Source organism: Panthera onca, chromosome B2 (assembly GCF_046562875.1).
Source record: "Panthera onca isolate mPanOnc1 chromosome B2, mPanOnc1 haplotype 2, whole genome shotgun sequence".
NCBI classification, from domain to species: domain Eukaryota; kingdom Metazoa; phylum Chordata; class Mammalia; order Carnivora; family Felidae; genus Panthera; species Panthera onca.
The window spans coordinates 26,424,048-26,443,686 of record NC_138343.1 but is presented as its reverse complement, the minus strand read 5'-3'; the positions used below and the strand labels follow the sequence as shown (position 1 = coordinate 26,443,686).

Sequence of the window (19,639 nt, the reverse complement as noted above, 5' to 3'; positions counted from 1 at the left end):
GAGAAAGAAACAGGGGGAGAGAGAGAACACTAAAGATATAAAAGAATCTCCCACAATATGAGAGAGCGTATCACATCTAAAAAAATCATCCCTCAAAGGATACAAACTATAGGTAATACATTTATGAATCTAACTGTTCAATACAAAAATAAAGATGCAATCTATAAAAAAGAAAAAATAATTTTTAAATGGATAAATTTGGAGCCAAAACTGGACTTCAGGGCATTTATATTAATTTTTCTACTAATTATTAATACTTCATAAAAAACAATGGTTACACGAGAAAATATGTTTTGGGATTATAGTCTATCTCATCTATCAATTTAAATAATTTTTGAATATTTATATACTTTAAAATACTTTTATCAGATTTTTTTTTAAAAAAAGCACAGTTTGGGCATAATAAGAATGAAAAGCTAAGAATTATAAACACAAATATTTTAACAGCATAATTCCAAATAATAGAGTGCAGCCTACTTTTTGTTCAATTTAAATCCTACATAACTAATTACATAAAAGTTAATATAATTAAGAAACAGAAATCTTCAAGACCAGTATAACATAAGCTACTGTTATATTATTTGCAAATATCTAAGATTTTATAGGATTTAGTCATTTTACAAATGTAAAGCCATCACAAATTATAATTGGTTATAAGATGCCAATAAAATTTTGGAAGACCTCTACAACCCATACATGATCTATTTTTCTAGTTTAAAAAGTACATCAAAAATTATTTATAAAGTGCATCCTTCTAAAATCCATTTAAAGTGTTATAAGCAATTTTTTAAAATTCTAATCATTCAACATTTAATTATTTATGTAAAATATTTACAAACATTTTATCAAGAAAAATTGATGTGCCAATGCTAATATTAACAAAAATCAATATATTGGTTTTAAAAAAGCTTTAAAACAATGTTCTTCTGTTAGATTTGCCTACTTTTAGGTATGATTCTTTGAAACCAAGAAGTTGGAGGAAGTGGTGTTGCAACACTGCCCTTTTTATGAAAACTGCAGCAGTGAAAAGGTCACATAAATAATCTGCATGATACTATCCCATTAAGAAAAAGCACACAGCCTAAATCTAATACTGCCAAAAAGGGACAAAAAATATGAAAAAAAGTATGCTGTCAACCTGCAAAACATATTATATTCTAGTTGAAAGTTGTTTCCAAACAGCAGATGTCAATCTAAAAAAATTATATTTATATATAAATATAAAGAAAACATATTTGATATTTTGATAACGATTTATAAAGAAATTTATATGTAATTGTGACTAATTGGAACATCCTTGACTTTGGTTTTAAGAACTGTATGACTGTGAAAGTTCATCTTATAAAAATCTATTTAATTAATTGAGAGCCCACAAAATTAATAAAATTCAAATTTTCATAATTTTTTTAGCTCTTGTATTTATACAGCTCACAACTAAAAAATTGAGAGTAACACAGACCTATCTGTGCACACAAACTTAAGTTAACAAAATAGATTTTTTTAATAGAATATATATATGGGGGTATATTCTTTTTCTACTGATATGACAGAGTATAACCATTTAATCATTAATAAGTAACAAGCAACCACCGTTATATGTTTTATGCTTCATTAAAACAACATTGAGGCCCATCACAGTGCACAGCAAATGGGGCTGGAAACCACCGCACACCCTGGGAAACCACATTCCCTTCTAACCTCGTTTGCTTGAAGCGGCTAGAGAGTGAATGGCAATATACTCTCAAGTAAGCCTTTATTAAGTATGAGAAATAAATTATATTAAGTGTTATTTTTTGAACCCCGAAATGAGGGGAAGGGTTGTTAAGATATCAAATTTACTAAAAAAATAATTATGTGAGAAATAAGTTGCTGTCACAAGAGAGACTTGCCAGACACTGCATTTGAGCAAGTTGTTATACACACCTTTGGAATCAATTTTGTGACACAGAGATTAGTCTGTGGTACTAAATCGCATGAGACTAGATCAGAAAAAAAACTAAAGAGTACGGAAATGTTTTCTTGAACAACATTACCATTACATTAGAGGTATTAAGGAACCCTTATTATATTTATAACTAGTAAGATACTGACATGAGTCGATAGTTCAGGACATGTTACAAATTGCTTTTTTATAACTTGCCTCCATATCTCAGGTTTCTAATAAATACGATTTTACTTCATTAGATCCTCATGTCTGTGATTTCACCAAATTCAATTCTACAACTTGAAAATTACCTTGGAAATTTGTGGGAAGCCACAGAAAGGTCCTCAGAAACAGACACATATTAAATATTAATTATAATGATGACTGTCATCTTTTATAGTGATTATGTCATTATATAGGAATGCTAATTAAGACATAAAATGACTTCTTAATTGTAAATCCATTCTGAAGAAATATATATCTGCACCAGTGTGTTTAATAGAAAATCCAGTGTGGGGACCAGACCATAACAGACTGCAGTTCTATTTTCTAAAATGCTGACATTTGAGCAAATGTTCCCATGGAATGTTTGTCTGATTCGTGGACTGACATTTCCTCTTTGTAACTTGCTTAACTAAGAAGGAGACATGCAGGCCAAACTCTACAGTACCCTCAGGCAGCAGGCCACTACTAGCCGCTGCAACTTGTATATAGTTTCTCTTTTACTTCCCTCTTTCCCTACCGCCCCTCAGTCCTTAGCGGTCTCTTTATTTTGACATGCATATTATCTTAGCTGATTTCTATCATCTTACAGGAGTGGATGACATACCTTAAAAGATTAAGCCTCCCCACCTGGGATTTGTCCAGAAATTCAGTGTACTATAGCTTCTCATAGCCTTCTTCATTCTCCTATATTCTTGTGTTATCAATAGTGGCTTTCTTTCTTATTTTATGTTTAACTACAGGACACAGGCAGCTACGCTGATAGAAGTCAGTTTATATTGTCATTCATCTTTCATTAGAAGTACAAGGTTGACTTCCGCTGTCTGTAACACTTTGCTGCCATCTATGTGTATAAAAGAGCACAACAATCTTCCATGCACCAGAAACCTCCCCTGTTCCAAAAAGAAACATGGCTCTAATCTAGACAGATGACTACGGAAGCTTCAGGAATAATTTGCCTCCCCACAAAAATGCCGAAGCTTACCAGGAATTTCTATTTATGTCTTTGTACAACAACTTTCTAACACTGAAAGAGTAGTGAGGATACATTATTTAACATAAACCAAAACCAATAGTTTTTTTCATTATTACTGTCAATAAATTTTAGCTAATATGGCAACTTCTACAGAGTTATGTTTAGAAATGAAACAATGACAAGAAAAGGTGAAGTTTTAAGTCAATTATTTACAATAAATTAATTTTTGCAAAACTGCAATCTAAATAATCTTGCCAAGTGATACGCTGAAAAGATCACTAACCCAAAACACTTTCATAATAATACAAAGCGAATGCAAAGCAACGAGATAAAAAAGTATTTATTCACATTATTTAAACTACCAATAATTCAAATATTGTGATCTACTAATTAACCACTGTCTGTCAAACACTCAAATCCTTCTTTTCTAGGGAAGACAGAGAAATACATCAGAATACTGAAGAGCCTCTCAACCTCCTCCTTAGTGGTGCTGATGGCTCTGAATTGTCCTGACAAATGTCAGTGTCAAAACAACAAACAAAATCACTCCAGTGTGAGCCGTATGGAAACCTAAGCAAAACAAACAAACAAAACTTTCCTCTACTAAACCATTTAACAATCTGCATGGTAAAAGGTAAAGATTGATATTTCCAATCAGGATTAATTATATGTGTTAATAGTCCTAAAGAATGTCCCTTATATGTTTGTCAATACTATTGATTTCTAGAAGACATTTTACTGTTAAAAAAAAACTGACACAACTGGGACACCTGGGTAGCTCAGTGAGTTAAGCATCTGACTTCAGCTCAGGTCTTGATCTCACAGTTTGTGAGTTCGAGCCCTGCGTCAGACGCTGTGCTCACAACTCAGAGCCTGGAGCCTGTTTTGGATTCCGTGTCTCCCTCTCTCTCTGCCCCTCCTCGGCTTGCACTCTGTCTCTCTCTCCCTCAAAATAAATAAACATGAAAAAAAAAAAAACAAAAAACAACTGACACAACTAAAGTGTATGGGGGTGGGACTAGAAAGGAGATTCAGGAAAAGGTTTTACCCTGATTTACCAAACAAAATGAAAAGCTCACACTGACTGCCTTACCTCTGACAATCTGCCATTTACAATAACTGCATAATTGCTACTAACACAATATTTGTCATCTGGAGAACATTTCATTTTAATCAACACTATAATTATACATAAGTTGAGCTCATTGTTTAAAATTCAACATTTTTTTTAAGGAATTTTTGGTCTAAGTTTTTCTAATGACAAACAACATTGTTTAAGAAGCCCAACCAAGCCTTTATGGATATTTACTTGTAAAGAAAGCAAACTTAAATTCATCACGGATGATTTTTTATTAACATCCATAAACGATGTACACATTGTATGAATTTTACTAAAAACAGTAGCGTAGACATTTTTCAAAAAATTGAAATCTAAATTATAGCAATTTTCTCACAATTTACTTCTTTTTGGCACTTGTAAGGTATCCAATACCTAACAACTTAAATAGAAATAAAAATGATTTTAAGCATTACATTTTTTTAAACACAAAAGGTTTCATTTTATTTTACTATACCAATTTTAAGGATCTACATTTAACAAAGAGAATTTTATAAACTCCACTTGTATTAAAAGGATATAGTAAGAATTATATTTGATACCAAGCCATAGGAGGTGCTTAAAAGAATGATTAAGTTTAAATTCTTAAATTTACACACAAGTGTTTTGTGGGGTTTTTTGAGGATTGGGATGACAGATACATCTAACTGTGATATTAAATTATTATCTATGTCTACATCTTAATTTATACAAATTACACATTTCAATCTAATTGGGAATCCAAAGTTTTCATCATTAAAAATCCAAAACAAAAAGTTTCACGCATAGTACCTACACTATTTACTATTTGTACTTATAAATATATCTAGAAATTGATATTAAGATAAACATTTACCTATTTGCATTAATTTTAGTTTAATTATTGCAAAGCTAAAATAATACTCTGGATTTTATTTAATAATAAGTGGATTAAGAGTGCAAAACCCAACAAACATACCTTTGTGTGGTCTACTAATTATAAGCAAGATTCCAAACGTTATTAGCTGTTATCAAAATTACAATACCACCTAGATCTAATAAAACAGAACAATCTGTTTGAACAGGGAGAGGAGAACTTTCATAGAGTGTTCTCTCTCATATAAATTCTTAATGGACTATAAAGGACTTTTTAAGTGGTTTTAGATTTGAATTCAATTGCTCAAATCTGTAACAGGCTTCCAGAAAGAATTTGAGCCAGATGACACACAGAGGCCCACAAGCATTATAAAGTCCTGCTCTACCCTCATGAATATAAGATAAAAAATGCTAAACTTCCTTCTAAGAACCATAGGAAGTGATTAGCCATATTTACATTAGAGGAGTTTATACGCTGTAAGCTTAAACATTAAATTATAAAATGAAAAGGTTTTATACTACAATTTCCTTGTAACAAACTAAAGTGGTTACCAAATTATTAAATATCATGGGGACTGTGCCCACATGGGTGATGATCAACAGAATCAATCAGAAAGAAATGGAGCTATGGAACAAAAACATACAAAATGCAACTTTACTTAAAAGTAGAGATTTGTATCACGCAAGCCAACTATCTACACAGAGTAAGAGCATCCAGTAGTTGCTCCATTCATCTTGCTCACTTCACTTGTAAGGGAGCTAATTTTTCCAGAAACAGACACACCACTGAAGGCATGGATATTAGGCCTAATTGCAAACACACCTTATTAATACTCAGATTCTCAAAGTTGTATTAATTGCTCTTTACCAGGTAAAGCCTTCTGCCCATAAGGTACCTTCATAATCGTTAACAATTAGGGTGACTTTATGCTGCTGTGAGCACACAAAAGAATTACATATAAAAAGGGAATTCCACATGAAAATGAAAGAACTAGCTTTTTTTTTTTTTAATGTTTATTTTTGAGAGATAGAGACAGAGTGCAAGCAAGGTGGGACGGGGGAGGAGGTGCCAAGAGAGAACGAGACACAGAATCTGAAGCAGGCTCCAGGCTCTGAGTTTTCAGCACAGAGCCAATGTGGGGCTCAAACTTCTGAACTGCGAGATCATGACCTGAGCCAAAGTCGGACACTCAACCAGCTGAGCCACCCAGGTGCCCCAAGAACTTATTTTAAACCTCACAAAATATATAAGCCTATATTAATTTATTTATCTGCTAAACAAAAGAAGTTATCTTCAGAGACCAAATAAGGAGTTATAATTTGTATATACTAATATATGGACAAAAATATATTTGTAGTATTAAAATGGAAATATTTATTTTTAAATCTTATAGAATAGGTTAATTGATAATAGTCATATAACTGACTTGGCTTTTTCTTTTTTTAAAAAAGTACCCAAATAGGAACAATTTATTCATTTTGGCTATCAAGCTATTGATACTTCTGATTCCATAAGTAGCAAATATTATTAGCATCCTATAGCTTTTAGGGAAACTTATTTACACACTAGCACAGTACAGGCACTTGACATAAAAACTATTATTGAATTATCTTAGCCAAAAAGATTGTGCTTATTCCTGATGATTTAGTACTGTAGATTTCTATTTTCCTTATATACTAATTTTATATTAATATCAATTATGTGCTACCATTACATCTTGTATTGTTGTATTAGGGGATCTTCTTCACTATGCAAACACTACTCATATGGTATCAATTACAACCAGTTCCCTCCATTAAGGAAAAAACAATGCTTTTAATTCAAACCTATTGTATCAAAACTTCATTTCACTGTATTAAAGTGGTTGGAACAAGAAGAGAGGTAAAACTTCAAACATCAGAGTCTTACGTTATCATCCCCTGATATTTCAGTGATGCCTTTCCAACCTCAGTTTTCTTAGATCAGTTGTGTGACAAGAAAATCAAGTGGTGTCAGTTCTGGGTTCCGGCCTAGATAGTAGACTCTGCTGCTCATCAAATGGAAGTTCCAAGTGGTGTTTTGTAAAAAAAGGGCTTAAGCTGGCTCATCGCCAAGATCTCTTCCACCTCAAAATACTATGGCTCACTTCATAAAAATCAAAGGGCCCAAAACATCATTTTCCCCTTTATAATAGGACATAACAAGTTAACATTTCAGAGGCAGGAACTACAGGCATTTGAATGAGGAAAACATTCTTGCATATAATTTCAAACAGCTGCTGTGGCAAAGGGCAGGCCTCCATCACTGGCGGATGAAACAATGAATGGCATGTAGATTCCCTGTGTTACCTTCATGCATTCGATTCCCTGAATAATTTGCCTCATGTTAGCCTAAAGTATGACAAACAGCAAACTGGGATTGGAGGTTGGGGGGAGCAGAATAGCGAATTTGCAATTCCGTCCCCCCTCCTTTGTTCCTACTAAATTCATTTGTTAGCCCTCCCCCTCAGGATGGACTGTGCCACCATTCCCAGGAGTTGCTATTGTAAACAGCATAGTCAGGAGGGCCTTGAGGAGTTGATGTTTGAGTAAAGGTTGGGAGTAGTTAAGGGAACAAGCAGGTGGATATCTAGGACAGAGTATCAACAATCAAAAGCAAGCATAAAGGACTATAGATAGAAGCATGTCGAAAGGACCCACAACTGAAGGAAGGTGCTCATTTTATAGATGACTAAATGGAGGCTTAAAAGCACTGAGCACTCTATCAAAGTCACATACCTTTGATAGGGGCATGTAACATGGCCAGGATCTAAAGCCAGAAAAAACACCAAGGCCCAGGGTCTAGAGTGGGCCTGGATCTAAAGTTTTAGAGTATATCCTAGGAATTCTATGTGCATCCCTGATTTAAGAACTCTTGCCTATAGTGTCCCATGAAAACCTTCCTCCCTTCTGCCCCATGACATGATCATCTGCAGGTTTCCCCCACTATCCAAAAGTAGACAGTTCTAGGAAAACTTTGATAAGCCAAAATGGCATGAAAGCAAGGAACAATTACCATTAATTTATATGGAATAATTTTTGAGCATTCCCAGACCCAAAAAATAACCTCTCTTAGGCTTTCCTGATACCTTAAGACACATCCTGCTTAACAGGTGCACAAAATAAGTCTAGATAAAGCACAGATGCTCACAAACACTGCTCAAACCTATGGTGTCTTGATGCTGAGATGCTGAATGTAATTCCTGGGGAAGAAGTCTGATGTGCCACTCTCACTGCTCAGGGTGCAGGCTGCCTCTACAACACCTCAATACAAAACAAACACTGAACCTGATTTTTTGCTATTGACCTATTATTTTCATAAAAGTGAAAATTCTCTTCATATTTATTTTAGTGATAACAGGTACTAATTCAGGTCTTTTGTAAAAGCAAAGTGGTATAATGTGATCTTTTTTGAAAGATAACACTAAGATTGTTTTGCATCTGTAAGCCTCCTCCTGATCCTGCTGGCATAGGGCTTGATAAAAGGCAGCAACCAGACCACATGTTAGATAGCTGCATTCACACAACTTGATTTAATGAAATCTAGCATGCAATTGTGTGGGACATGGAGCTAGACTCTCATCCACATACAAGGATGTTCTCACATTTCCTGTCCTAACAGCAAGCTATACCCCACATTTTCCTGCTCTACTCACCCCTCCCTGAGGGCTCCCCAAGATAACCCCCCCAAAAAAAAAGAAAAAAGAAAGAATGAATGAGCAGGGACACAGAAGAACAGTCCTCTCTGCTGTTTGCTCTGGGTTTTAATAGGCCACCCCCTACCCTTGCTATGATTACACAGCACAGGGCCACGTTGTTGCAATTTTATTTTGTTCTATAACTGAGTTAGTCAGGCAGTAACCAGATGTTCAACCTAGGCACCTGCCTTTTCCTACCATAAGCAATTCTCTAATGCATCAAGTCACCCACCCCCTTCCCCTCAATGAGAGAAGCCACAAGAGGTTTAGGCTTCCTGGAGATAAATATGAGGGTCAGCTCTCCAGCTATAAATTTCAACTCCTAGAACAAGCCAGGAAAAAGCCACTGGAGATGACAGTCTTTAACTCAGGTAATTAAACAGCTCAGTCCCCTTCCCAAGGGCCACTTGTCTAATTCCCATGCCTTTTTCTTTTTTTTTTTTTCTTTTCTTTTTTTTTTTTTTTTTTTTTAATTCCCAGCTTCATTCCCTGTCCTGGTGTTTCTCTCATCTCTTCCCAATTCTAACTTGGTGCGTGGCCACTATGCTAGCTCCTTGGCTCACGATCAGCTCTGCTTCTTGTCTAGCTTCCTGGGCTGGAAGTTCCCACCATGAGGACAACTTAGACTCAGCTCCTTTGTGCTTCCATGTTCACAATTTGCTGACTGGTCCCACACAACCATACAAGGAATCCCACTCCTGCTCACTTGGTCATGCTCTAGTTTACCTTCTGGTAAAAAGACAGCCTCCTAACTTTCATGAAACAAAATAAATGTCATTAAAGAGTTAGAAAATTAATGAAAACTATGGAGTTATTCAATTTGAAAAAGATAAAGACTTAATAATGGTCTGCAACACTGAGAAGGGATTTGAAAATCCTTCTCAAAACTGAAGGAAAAAGAGTAAACGACTTTCTGTCTCCACTGAAGACACAGGGGGAAAAGAGTAAGCTTAAGAAGAAACTTAGGTATGTGGGGAAAGAAAAAAATTATGGTGAGAACTACTTTACATTACATTTATTACTGCAGAGAAAATCATTTTCTTGCATGGTCCTTAAAATAAATTATAGAATACAGAGATCTGAGTTCCAATCCTGGATTGGCCAGTAAACTAGCTGTGTGACTTTGAGTAGCTTCATTTATAAAATGAAAAGCATATGAAATCATTTTTTATTTTTTTTTTTATTTTAGAGAGAAAGAGAGAGAGAGTGAGAGCATGCGTGCATACAAAGGGGGACGAAGGACAGGAGAAGAGGGAGAGGGAGAAGGAGAGAGGGTGGGGGAAAAAGAGTGAGAGAGAGAGGGAGAGACACTCTTAAGCAGGCTCCACATTCAGCACAGAGAACCCACAACCCTGGGATCATGACCTGAGCCAAAATCAAGAATCAGACACACTCAACCGACTGAGCTATGCAGAGGTCCCCATATGAAATCATTTCTAAAGTTTCTTTTAGCTGTAATATTCCATGACTGTATAATTTTCATTTCTTTGAAAAAAAAAAAGGCAACTCCAACAGGACACTGTGAGACAAAAAAGACTAATGCTGGACTAGATTTATTATAGAAAGATCACATCCTACACTATAGCTTCAAGAATGACATGAGAGTACCAAACAAGTTGGAGGAATGGTGGAAAAATCCAAAATCACAATAGTAATGAACATTGAACAGGTAAGAAATTTAAGACAGAAATTACTGAAAAACTATTATTTACACAGTTTTAAGAAAAGAACAATAAAGCAGGCTTTTGAAACATGTTCTCCATCAAAATGGGCTGGACTAAATATTGGATAATTTGTTCCTACTTGGATGATGTCATCATGCTAGGTTTAACTACTTTTAATAACTAGTACATTTCCGTCATCTCTCACTTTCTCCCACATAAGATCAAATCAGCCTCTCAATGACCCACACTTCATGAGTCATAATTTTTCTGTTTATGATTCAGAAAAATGTCTTCAGTCAGTATTTCCCAGACTGTTGTGGGTTTATTCCAAGAACCAATTTCATCTTCATTGGTTTCCTACAGGAAACCAGACCAACTTCCTATTATTTTATTTTCCTTACTTTTAGCATACCATAGCCCACAGCAAATTAACTGGAAGTGAGAGTGATAGAAGACTTTATCCTGCACAGAGAGAAGCCAACACAAACAATGCCCAGTCTAGAAGTCACGGATTCAAAAGAAAATACAAAATGTGCTAATATTAGAATCGTCCTTCTTAAAAGCTCCAAACCAAATAATAAAAATGTATTTTAATTAACCTTATTGCAAGCATTTCACAGTCAGAAAGAACTTTTGTTTAAAAACTAGTGTCTAAGAATACAATAAATCCTACAAAGTTAACACTGAGAATTCACTTCAAATATATATACATATATATTTCCCATCCTAACCCCCTAACAAGCTGCTAAAAGAACAGGCAGACAACTGAAGCCCAATGCAAAGAGCCTTGGAGTGGTTGAGGAACTGTGGAACATCTCCCTAATAACAGGGCAGTCTGTCATCCCCAGCTACCATCACACCAGCCCCTGACCCACACCCACTCCTTCTATGACTGATAATCAATCAGACATTAGCTCACAGCAGAAATAGTAACGTGGAACACAGATTTTTAACGGACATCCTAACAGCGGTTTGTACTCATACTATTCCCCTAAAATACTAGTTATTTCTCATGGACTACATACTTCTTGGAAAAAGATTTGTGAATGTGAAGAATTTTGATATAAATGTATATCAGATTCTCCTTAGACTCTCCATTCTCATCATTCATGATCGTAGGTATAGTTTTAGGCTTTAAAAGCACACAAGTTCACTACCTGTCAAGGAACAGGACTATTTTATACCAAATTCAAAAAGCTGGTACATTAAAAAAAGAAGGCCTAAAAAGAATGCATTTAAGACACATATCAAAAATAGATAAACCAAAAAACCTGAAACATTAGAACAATGGCTCTCAAAGTGAAATTCCCAGACCAGAATCAGCATTATCAACATGTCCTAAAAACATAAGTTTATGAATCAGAAATTCTGGGGAAGCACCCTGCAACCTGCAGCTGATGCTAAAGTGAGCCTTATCTATCAGATATGCTCTCTTCCTTAGACCAGGAAATTTCTAGAAAAGAATCCACTCAATTTACATTTCCCTTATAACCCCTCAACTTCTAAACCCTCTGTGCTAGCTAACTCTTCTATCATATTGCTAGAATGCTCTTTTTAGAAGTATCTAGCAATGCCGATATCCCCTCTTGCTTGAAATAGCCTGATTTTTACTTCTGTGACACAATTCCACCCTCCTGCATGTCCATCTCCCACTTTCCTGTTATCAGTGACTACTCTTCCTCTTCCCATTCTAAATACACCCCTGTCCCCTAGGTTCAATCTTCAGGCCTCTACTCTTCTTTTTCTATCTGCTATCTTGCATTGCAAGAATTCCCAGAGCTGAATTTACATTTGTTGTACCCCTAGTCTCTCTCACAACATATTTGAAACTACCTCATGACTTGTTTCACCTGAATGTCCTTCAAGTACTGCCAGTACCCTGGAATCAAACAGGGTGAAGGAACTTCTCATTTACCCTGTCTGATTCCAACAGTCCCTCCTTGAATGCCTGCTCTGGTATTGGTACCAGCAGTTGTCTGGTCCCCTCGGCACTGGAACCTTGTTTTCCCTCTTCCCTGGTTCCCATATCTTATCAGTAGAGAGGTCTGTCCTACCAGGCATCCTGTATCATCTACTTCATTCCTGCCATCTTCATCTGACAGCTTCCTATCTCTTCTGAAGCCCTACCACTAGACTTACCTGTAAACCTCATCTCTAAATCTATTTTCCCCATGTTCAAAAATATCCAGAGCCGGGGCGCCTGGGTGGCTCAGTTGGTTAACCACCAGACTTCAGCTCAGGTCATGACCTCACAGTACGTGGGTTTGAGCCCCACGTCGGGCTCTGTGCTGACAGCTCAGAGCCTGGAGCCTGCTTCAGATTCCGTGTCTCCCTCTCTCTCTCTCAGCCCCTTCTTAGCTCACACTCTGTCTTTCTCTGTCTCAAAAATAAAAATTAAAAAAATTTTTTTAAATATGCAGAGGCTACTGAAAGGTAGCCCAACTATCTACAGAGCCTTATGTCCCATTTTTCAACAAATTTTTCACTCAATCTGGAATGCTTATCATGTTAAAAATGTGTCCCAAGTTTTCTCACTTCTGACTCTTAGACTTACATTACTGCCTCCATTTCAACTGCCAGTTCCCACTATGTCTGCAAATTTCCTCCCTAAATCTTCTCCTTGAATCTCTTCAGACTGAAGTTCTCTCTCACCCTTCTCTAAAGACTCTAAGATACTAGTGCCAGCCTCTGTCACTTGCCACAAATCACCTCTACAAAAGTTTAGACCCTCCGTGACAGAAGTGGGATTTATACATCTTTGTATCCTCTATTCCACCATGCATGCAAATATTTGTTAAAGGGCTAAATTATCTGACAAAGCAAGATTCATATTCAATTAGACACCATTTCTGCCAATTAACTGGCCTTTAGGTGAAGCCGGCAAAACACAATGAAAACAGATAAACTTCACATACATAGCAACTTTGAATGAAACAACTCAGTCTCCTACACTTTCTACACTTACAGTACAACCACTCCAGAATAATAACCACACAGTAACAGGCTCACTCAAGTAAGAAAAGTACAACTAACTTTTTGAACTTTTTGGAAAAAGAAGCCTGATCCATTTAATTCTAAAGTGACAAGGGGAAGACTTTCTATAAATAAATTTCCATAAAATTTCCTTTAGCTTCCCACCATGCCAGTTTATAGCCCCAGGGGTAAGAAACTATCTAGAATCACAAAGTAAAGTTCTTAATCTAAAGGAAGTTGATTAACAGAGGATTCATTCCAAAACATTCTATTTTGCCTGGAAGATACTCTCATTTTGGTGAGGAAGGCCAAAAAGCAGCTAGATAAATTACAATGTGGAAGATGGACTGATTGTTCCAGTTAGGGATAAATAGTCTTCATTCCTGGAGTGATAAAGAGAGCCACTATGTCTCTATAGAAAAGACAGGTGATAATCTCTCCAGGCATAGTATGCATAAGATACCCTTTCAAAATGAGAAAATACATTCAGAATCATTTAGAAAACCAGCTCTGCTCTAACTGAAAAACCTTGATAATTTTCACAGCCCAAAGCTTAATGCTGGATACAGGACAGTATCATCAGAGATTAAGAAAGGAAAAACATTTTTTTCCTAGACAGCACAGATAAGAAGCATCTTTACTGATATGTAGCTATCTGTCAAGGTTAATATTTGAGAGAAAAATGTACATTATGAGAATTTATACACTATTTTTAAATTTGATATCAATTATAAGACTGGGCCTACCATTATGTTTCTCTCACTATGTTCACACCTGTTTCATTTTATTTAGAAATTTATAATTTGTCCCTTAAACTAGCTGAGACATATAGCTTCCACTGTGCCAGAGTTGGGGATATAAAGGAATACAATTCTGAAATAAGACTGCTGAATTCATTCATTGAACAGAAAAAATCACTGATAGATTCTCTGATTTGGGGGGAGAGAGGGACTGTTTTAGCTTAGAGTTATTTGCTTTTATTTCTAAGCTCCACTATCCTGATTGAATAAATATCTAAATAGAATTCATAGCATTCCTGGCTTCAGATTTCGCTCACTCAAGTGAATATAACAAAAACTTGAATTAAGGAGATTAGTAGAGCCCTAGGAATGGGCTACTCCAGTTTACTGCAATTTTTTCCAGAAAGAAAAACTAAAGAGAGGTAGGTAGACTACCAGAGAATCTGAATTAAGGGGAAAAAAATCAACATTAGCTGTATCATACTAAGGAGACAAGATTCTTCCCATGATTTTTACTACTTATAATAAAAAGTTAATTCAGTTAATTTTAACATATTATTTAACTCAAAAATATTACTTTCTAGCCAATAATATAACCACTACCAAAAATTAATATTAAAATAGAAGTTTTATTGAGTTACATTTTTCAATATTTTAACAAAACACTTCATTCACAATGTGATTTGAAATGGCAGAGAACAGACTACAAGATCAATCCAAAATAAAGGAATACTGCTATTTTAATGTTAGCAGTAAGATTTTATATCATTCAATAACAGAATACACTTCTAAAAAGTATTAGTATTTCTATCAGATTCATTAATTAAACTTGAAGACTAGGAGCAGTGCCTGTATTATTGTATTAAGAAACAACAGACAAAATAGAGAACAACTCAAGAACATAGCAAAGAAATGTGACTGTGAAAATGGCTTACTTTAACATGGCTCTGGGCTCCAAGGTTGTAGATTTCCGTAGGCTTTACTTCATTAATGATCTTCACAAGGCAGGTACTGTCAGTGAGATCACCATAGTGCAACTTCATGTCTTTAGAATTCAAAAACATACCATCAGATAGAAGAAAACAACAAAAGCCCAATTTTTAAAAATATCAAAATGGAAATGTATATTCTAAATGTCTGAAAACCAGACTGGTTTTGGAGTAGCAGAGAATAACTCTCATCTTTAAAGAACCTAAAGAGTAGAAAGATATTCACATGTGTTGCCTATGTCTAAAGAGGATTTTTAAAAACTCAAAAGAACGTTTTAAAAAAATCATATCAAGGGGCACCTGGGTGGCTCAGTCGGTTAAGTGTCCAACTCCATTCCAACTCAGGTCATGACCTCACAGTTTGTGAGATCAAGCCCCACATCAGGCTCTATATGGACAGCAAGGAGCCTGCTTGGGATTCTCTCTCTCCCATTCTCTCTGTCCCCCACTTCTGTGTTCTCTCTCTCTCGCTCTCTCATACACACAAAATAAATAAACATTTAAAAAATAAAAGATTGATTAATTAATTAAAAAATAAAAGTCATATCAAGACAGAAGACAGATATTATACAATTAATGAATCTTATGGTTCCCAGATAGTTGTAAGGTATATTACATAAGAGTGATATTCAGATAAAGAAAATCTCACACTAATGTATATATTCTCTAAAGAACTCTGTAATACACTGGGTAATAGTGAATCAGATGCTTTTATCTGGTGATTTTTAAGTACTTCATAAACATGAATCCTTAAGCCATCCATGAAATGAGTGATGTAGTGACATAATTGATTAAATTGATTAAAGAACAACTGGCCTATTCTAACCCTAAGTCTCAGTAGATCCATACACTGACTTCATTACTATAAGAATTTGACACATTGTAGATGGGCAATTTGCTAGCTTGATCTTTACATTATTTGTACATAATACTAATCTATGTTTAGATCCAATGGTAGTGCCATTCTTCACTTTGCACAAAAATGATCATAATTTTCAAGGAGGATGCACTAAATACTAAATATAAAGGTGAAAAGCCTTTAGTGGAGACAACTAGATCATCTTCCTGATGATGTCACTACTTGTACAAGTAACCCAAAACTCCAAGTATTCGATGCTCTGAAATGAATACAAAATGACTTATGCTTTACAAACTGACTGAATCATCCCTGCCAGCTGGAAAAACTGGACAAGCAGAGCCGGCTGAACTTGGAGTTTAAAAACCCAGTGTCCTGGTCCTAGCTCTGTCTTTTACATGGTGTATGACCTCAATAAAGTTACAACCTCCCTCTGCCTCCATTTCCTCATCTGTAAAATGGTTTCACTCACAAGTTTAGGAGCTGCTGTAAAGAGCAAATGAGAAAACTCTGTGACTGTGCTATGTAGACTATATGGCTACATTCAGGCAATTTTAATAACAAAAAAACATGCAACTGCAATGATCTGTAAAGCAATTAAATATAGTTTTGATTGCCATTTGTTTTTGGACCTGTCTTCACAAATTATTTTAAAAATTAAATACATGTACTAAGATTACTTGGCTTGATTACATTAGACCAAACATAAAAGGTAAAGGAGTGTTCTGAGAATATGGACCTGATCTTACTTGAGGGGATAAGGACACCTGGAGAAGGGCAATCAAAGGCATGTCTACTCTTGGTCCCTTGAGCAGTATCACCTGACCAATATCCTGTAACAGACTAACCAAGATGACACTGTGGCCCAGGGGCAGCAAGCAATGGAAGGGTTTTCAAAGCATGCAGATAGAATTCAATGCAGGCAATTCACCGGTAAATAATTGCAACTTGATGGGCTTTGAGAAAAATGACATCTGAAAATACCTTATCATAATACAGGAAGTTATAGAAAGAAATTTTAGTAAAGAAAATGACTTACTTCCTTCAATATGAGCCTGGGGGTTCTTATACAGATGTTCAATTCGACCTGTATTGAATGAACTGGACCGCCGCACAATTCCATGGACCTTCATTTTTTTATAGTGTGGAAAGAAAAGAAATTATAAACATGTAATGAGGATTAACAAGCACCTCAAAAGTTCTTTTGTTAATGCTTACCTTGTGATAAAAATAACTATTATTTATAAACATTATTATTTTTTAATAAACATTATTTTTAATTTGTTAGAAATAGTTCCACTGCTTACTTTCTCCCCAACCACTGCCCACCAGCCACCAGCATGGTGCCTCCATCTCTCTGTGGTGTTTTCACTGGCAATCTCAACAAAAGTAATTAGATAATTATGCAACTTCACAGCAAATGCTTACTTACTGATACTCAAATGTCTCATTTTCCAAACACACACACACTTAGAACCCTGCTGCTGACAAAAAATATCTCTTGAGTTTGAAACTGAAGACAGACCATGCGAGGCCATATCGGTAAAACTGCCTTGCAGCCTCTTTAACACAAAGCATGAGGCCACGAGGCTCTGATGCCACCATGTCCTTCCAATGTCCTCATTATAAATATATGGGTGCACTAATATAATCTGGCAGCAACTCCTATAATGCAGCTTTGTGGAAAAGTAAGAACTAAACAGCACAGATTAGGGACAAGACTTATATACTACTAGATTTAACACATGAAGCAAATTCAAATTAAAAAAGGATTTTTTACTTTTTAATTTTTATCTTTGACTTAACCATAATAAGTGTGACAGTGGGATAAAGTCCTCGGAACAAGAATGCATACCTGTCTGATACTGAAGAAAAGACTATTTGTGTCTGATACATAAGAGAAATTGTTCAAGACTTGGTCTCACTTCCTTCTGGTGTCAAGATTGCTCCCTTTGTGTTGCCAATGCTAATATGAGCTTATGTCACCAGCTGCCCAAGTTCCAGTTCTACTGGTGGCAGTTTTAATCCTTCACCTATTTTAGAAGTGTTCCTTCTGAAGTTGAGTAGTCTCATTTGCAGCTGAATACACTTCTATATTTTCACTCAATCGTTTTCTGTCTGTTTCAAACCAAATTAATCCTTGGCATGACTCAAATATTCCAAATTGGGGGGGGGGGGGGGCGGGGAGTGGAATTATAAGCACATAAGACTTTCTTTCAAATAGAAAGAAATGTCACCGTCATTTTATACAGCATACATGAGAAATTAACTTCTTCAAAGGATACAACACACCCACAATTAATAATTCTGTTGGTTAGTTGCTTTAGCCAAAGAGAAAAGCACTCATCCACACTATTTTCCAAAAGAACTAAACCCAAGAAAATTTGGTAAAAAGGAAAATATTTTAAGAAGGGAATATCTCAAACTTCATTGACATCTCAGGAGGAAAACAGTAGGGGCACCTGGGTGGCTCAGTCAGCTAAGCATCCAACTTTGGTTCAGGTCATGATTTGGTTCAGGTTCATGAGTTTGAGCCCTGCGTCAGGCTCTGTGATGATAGCTAGGAGCCTGGAGCCTGCTTCATATTCTGTGTCTCCTTCTCTCTGTGCCCCTCCCCCACTTGCACTCTGTCTCTCTCAAAAATAAATAATCATTAAAAAAAATTTAATAAAAAAACAATAAAATCTAGGAAACACTAAATTGAGATTTGGGTACACATATCCATTTCTTAATTTGAAAGTAGAGAATAACACATCAAGCTTAGAATTATTGTACTTCATGGTCCAATTTTTCAGGTTGTAGCTTAATTGTAAAGTTGAACTGTTCTACAAACAATTTTAACAAACAATTTCAGCAAATAATTTTTGTTTAATAAAAATCAAGTTCACATACATACTTATACATAACAAAATTGGTATTGACCACCAAGTTATTTCTGAAACATAGATTTCTCAGATGTAAGTAGAGCTTTATTTCATTGGATATAAAGGAATTTCTATGTTCTAAAGACAAGTGAATTTTCATAATGAAGTAATAATAAAAATATGATTTAGTCTATTTTTTCTCTTGATCGCTGGATTCTGGGTAAGTCACATATTCCAACAGCCCAAAACAAAGAGCAACTCCTTATACATACACAATGCATATCAGCTTTAAAGGCTCTGATAAAAATATCAAATGATACTGCTGGATTCAGTACGAAATCAGACAACTACACAAAGTCACAGCAAATGAATAACATAGGACTTTCTGTCACACTTATAACCAAAAGCATTAAGCACTAAGTTTTTTTATAACACACACACACAATGTGTTTTAATTTCCCCTACTCCCAACTTTTGGTATGTGTATACAGGGAAAGAAGACCTGCCAAATGCTTAATCCATGACAGCAAGTATTATTCTAAGAACTAATGAAAGCTGAGTCTGTCTGCTTCAGAGACAGGTGAAATACAAACTTTAAGACAAGCCAAAATGTGTGCAAACTGGATAATCTAGTTAAGAATTTGAGATTAGCAGCTTTCTCTTTACAGAAGGGATGTATGTATGGTTGTTGTTTGTTTTTATAAGGATTTTGGGGGGAAAGGAGCTGAGGAGTTAGGAAACCAAACTGAAAAGATAAATGAGCT

At 35.5% G+C, this 19,639-nt stretch overlaps 1 protein-coding gene across 3 annotated transcripts in view; it reads right to left on the bottom strand.

The window, feature by feature from the left end:
* The window catches only part of GMDS (GDP-mannose 4,6-dehydratase), a 627,567-nt gene that overhangs the window by 455,447 nt on the left and 152,481 nt on the right, over window positions 1-19,639 (bottom strand). For all 3 annotated transcript variants that reach the window (XM_078446696.2, XM_060614957.2, XM_060614958.1), the window contains 2 exons: window positions 17,051-17,138; window positions 15,102-15,211 (listed from right to left, as the gene is read on the bottom strand). In XM_078446696.2, the coding sequence (XP_078302822.1) occupies window positions 15,102-15,211; window positions 17,051-17,138 (198 nt within the window). The remainder of the gene's footprint in view (window positions 1-15,101; window positions 15,212-17,050; window positions 17,139-19,639) is intronic.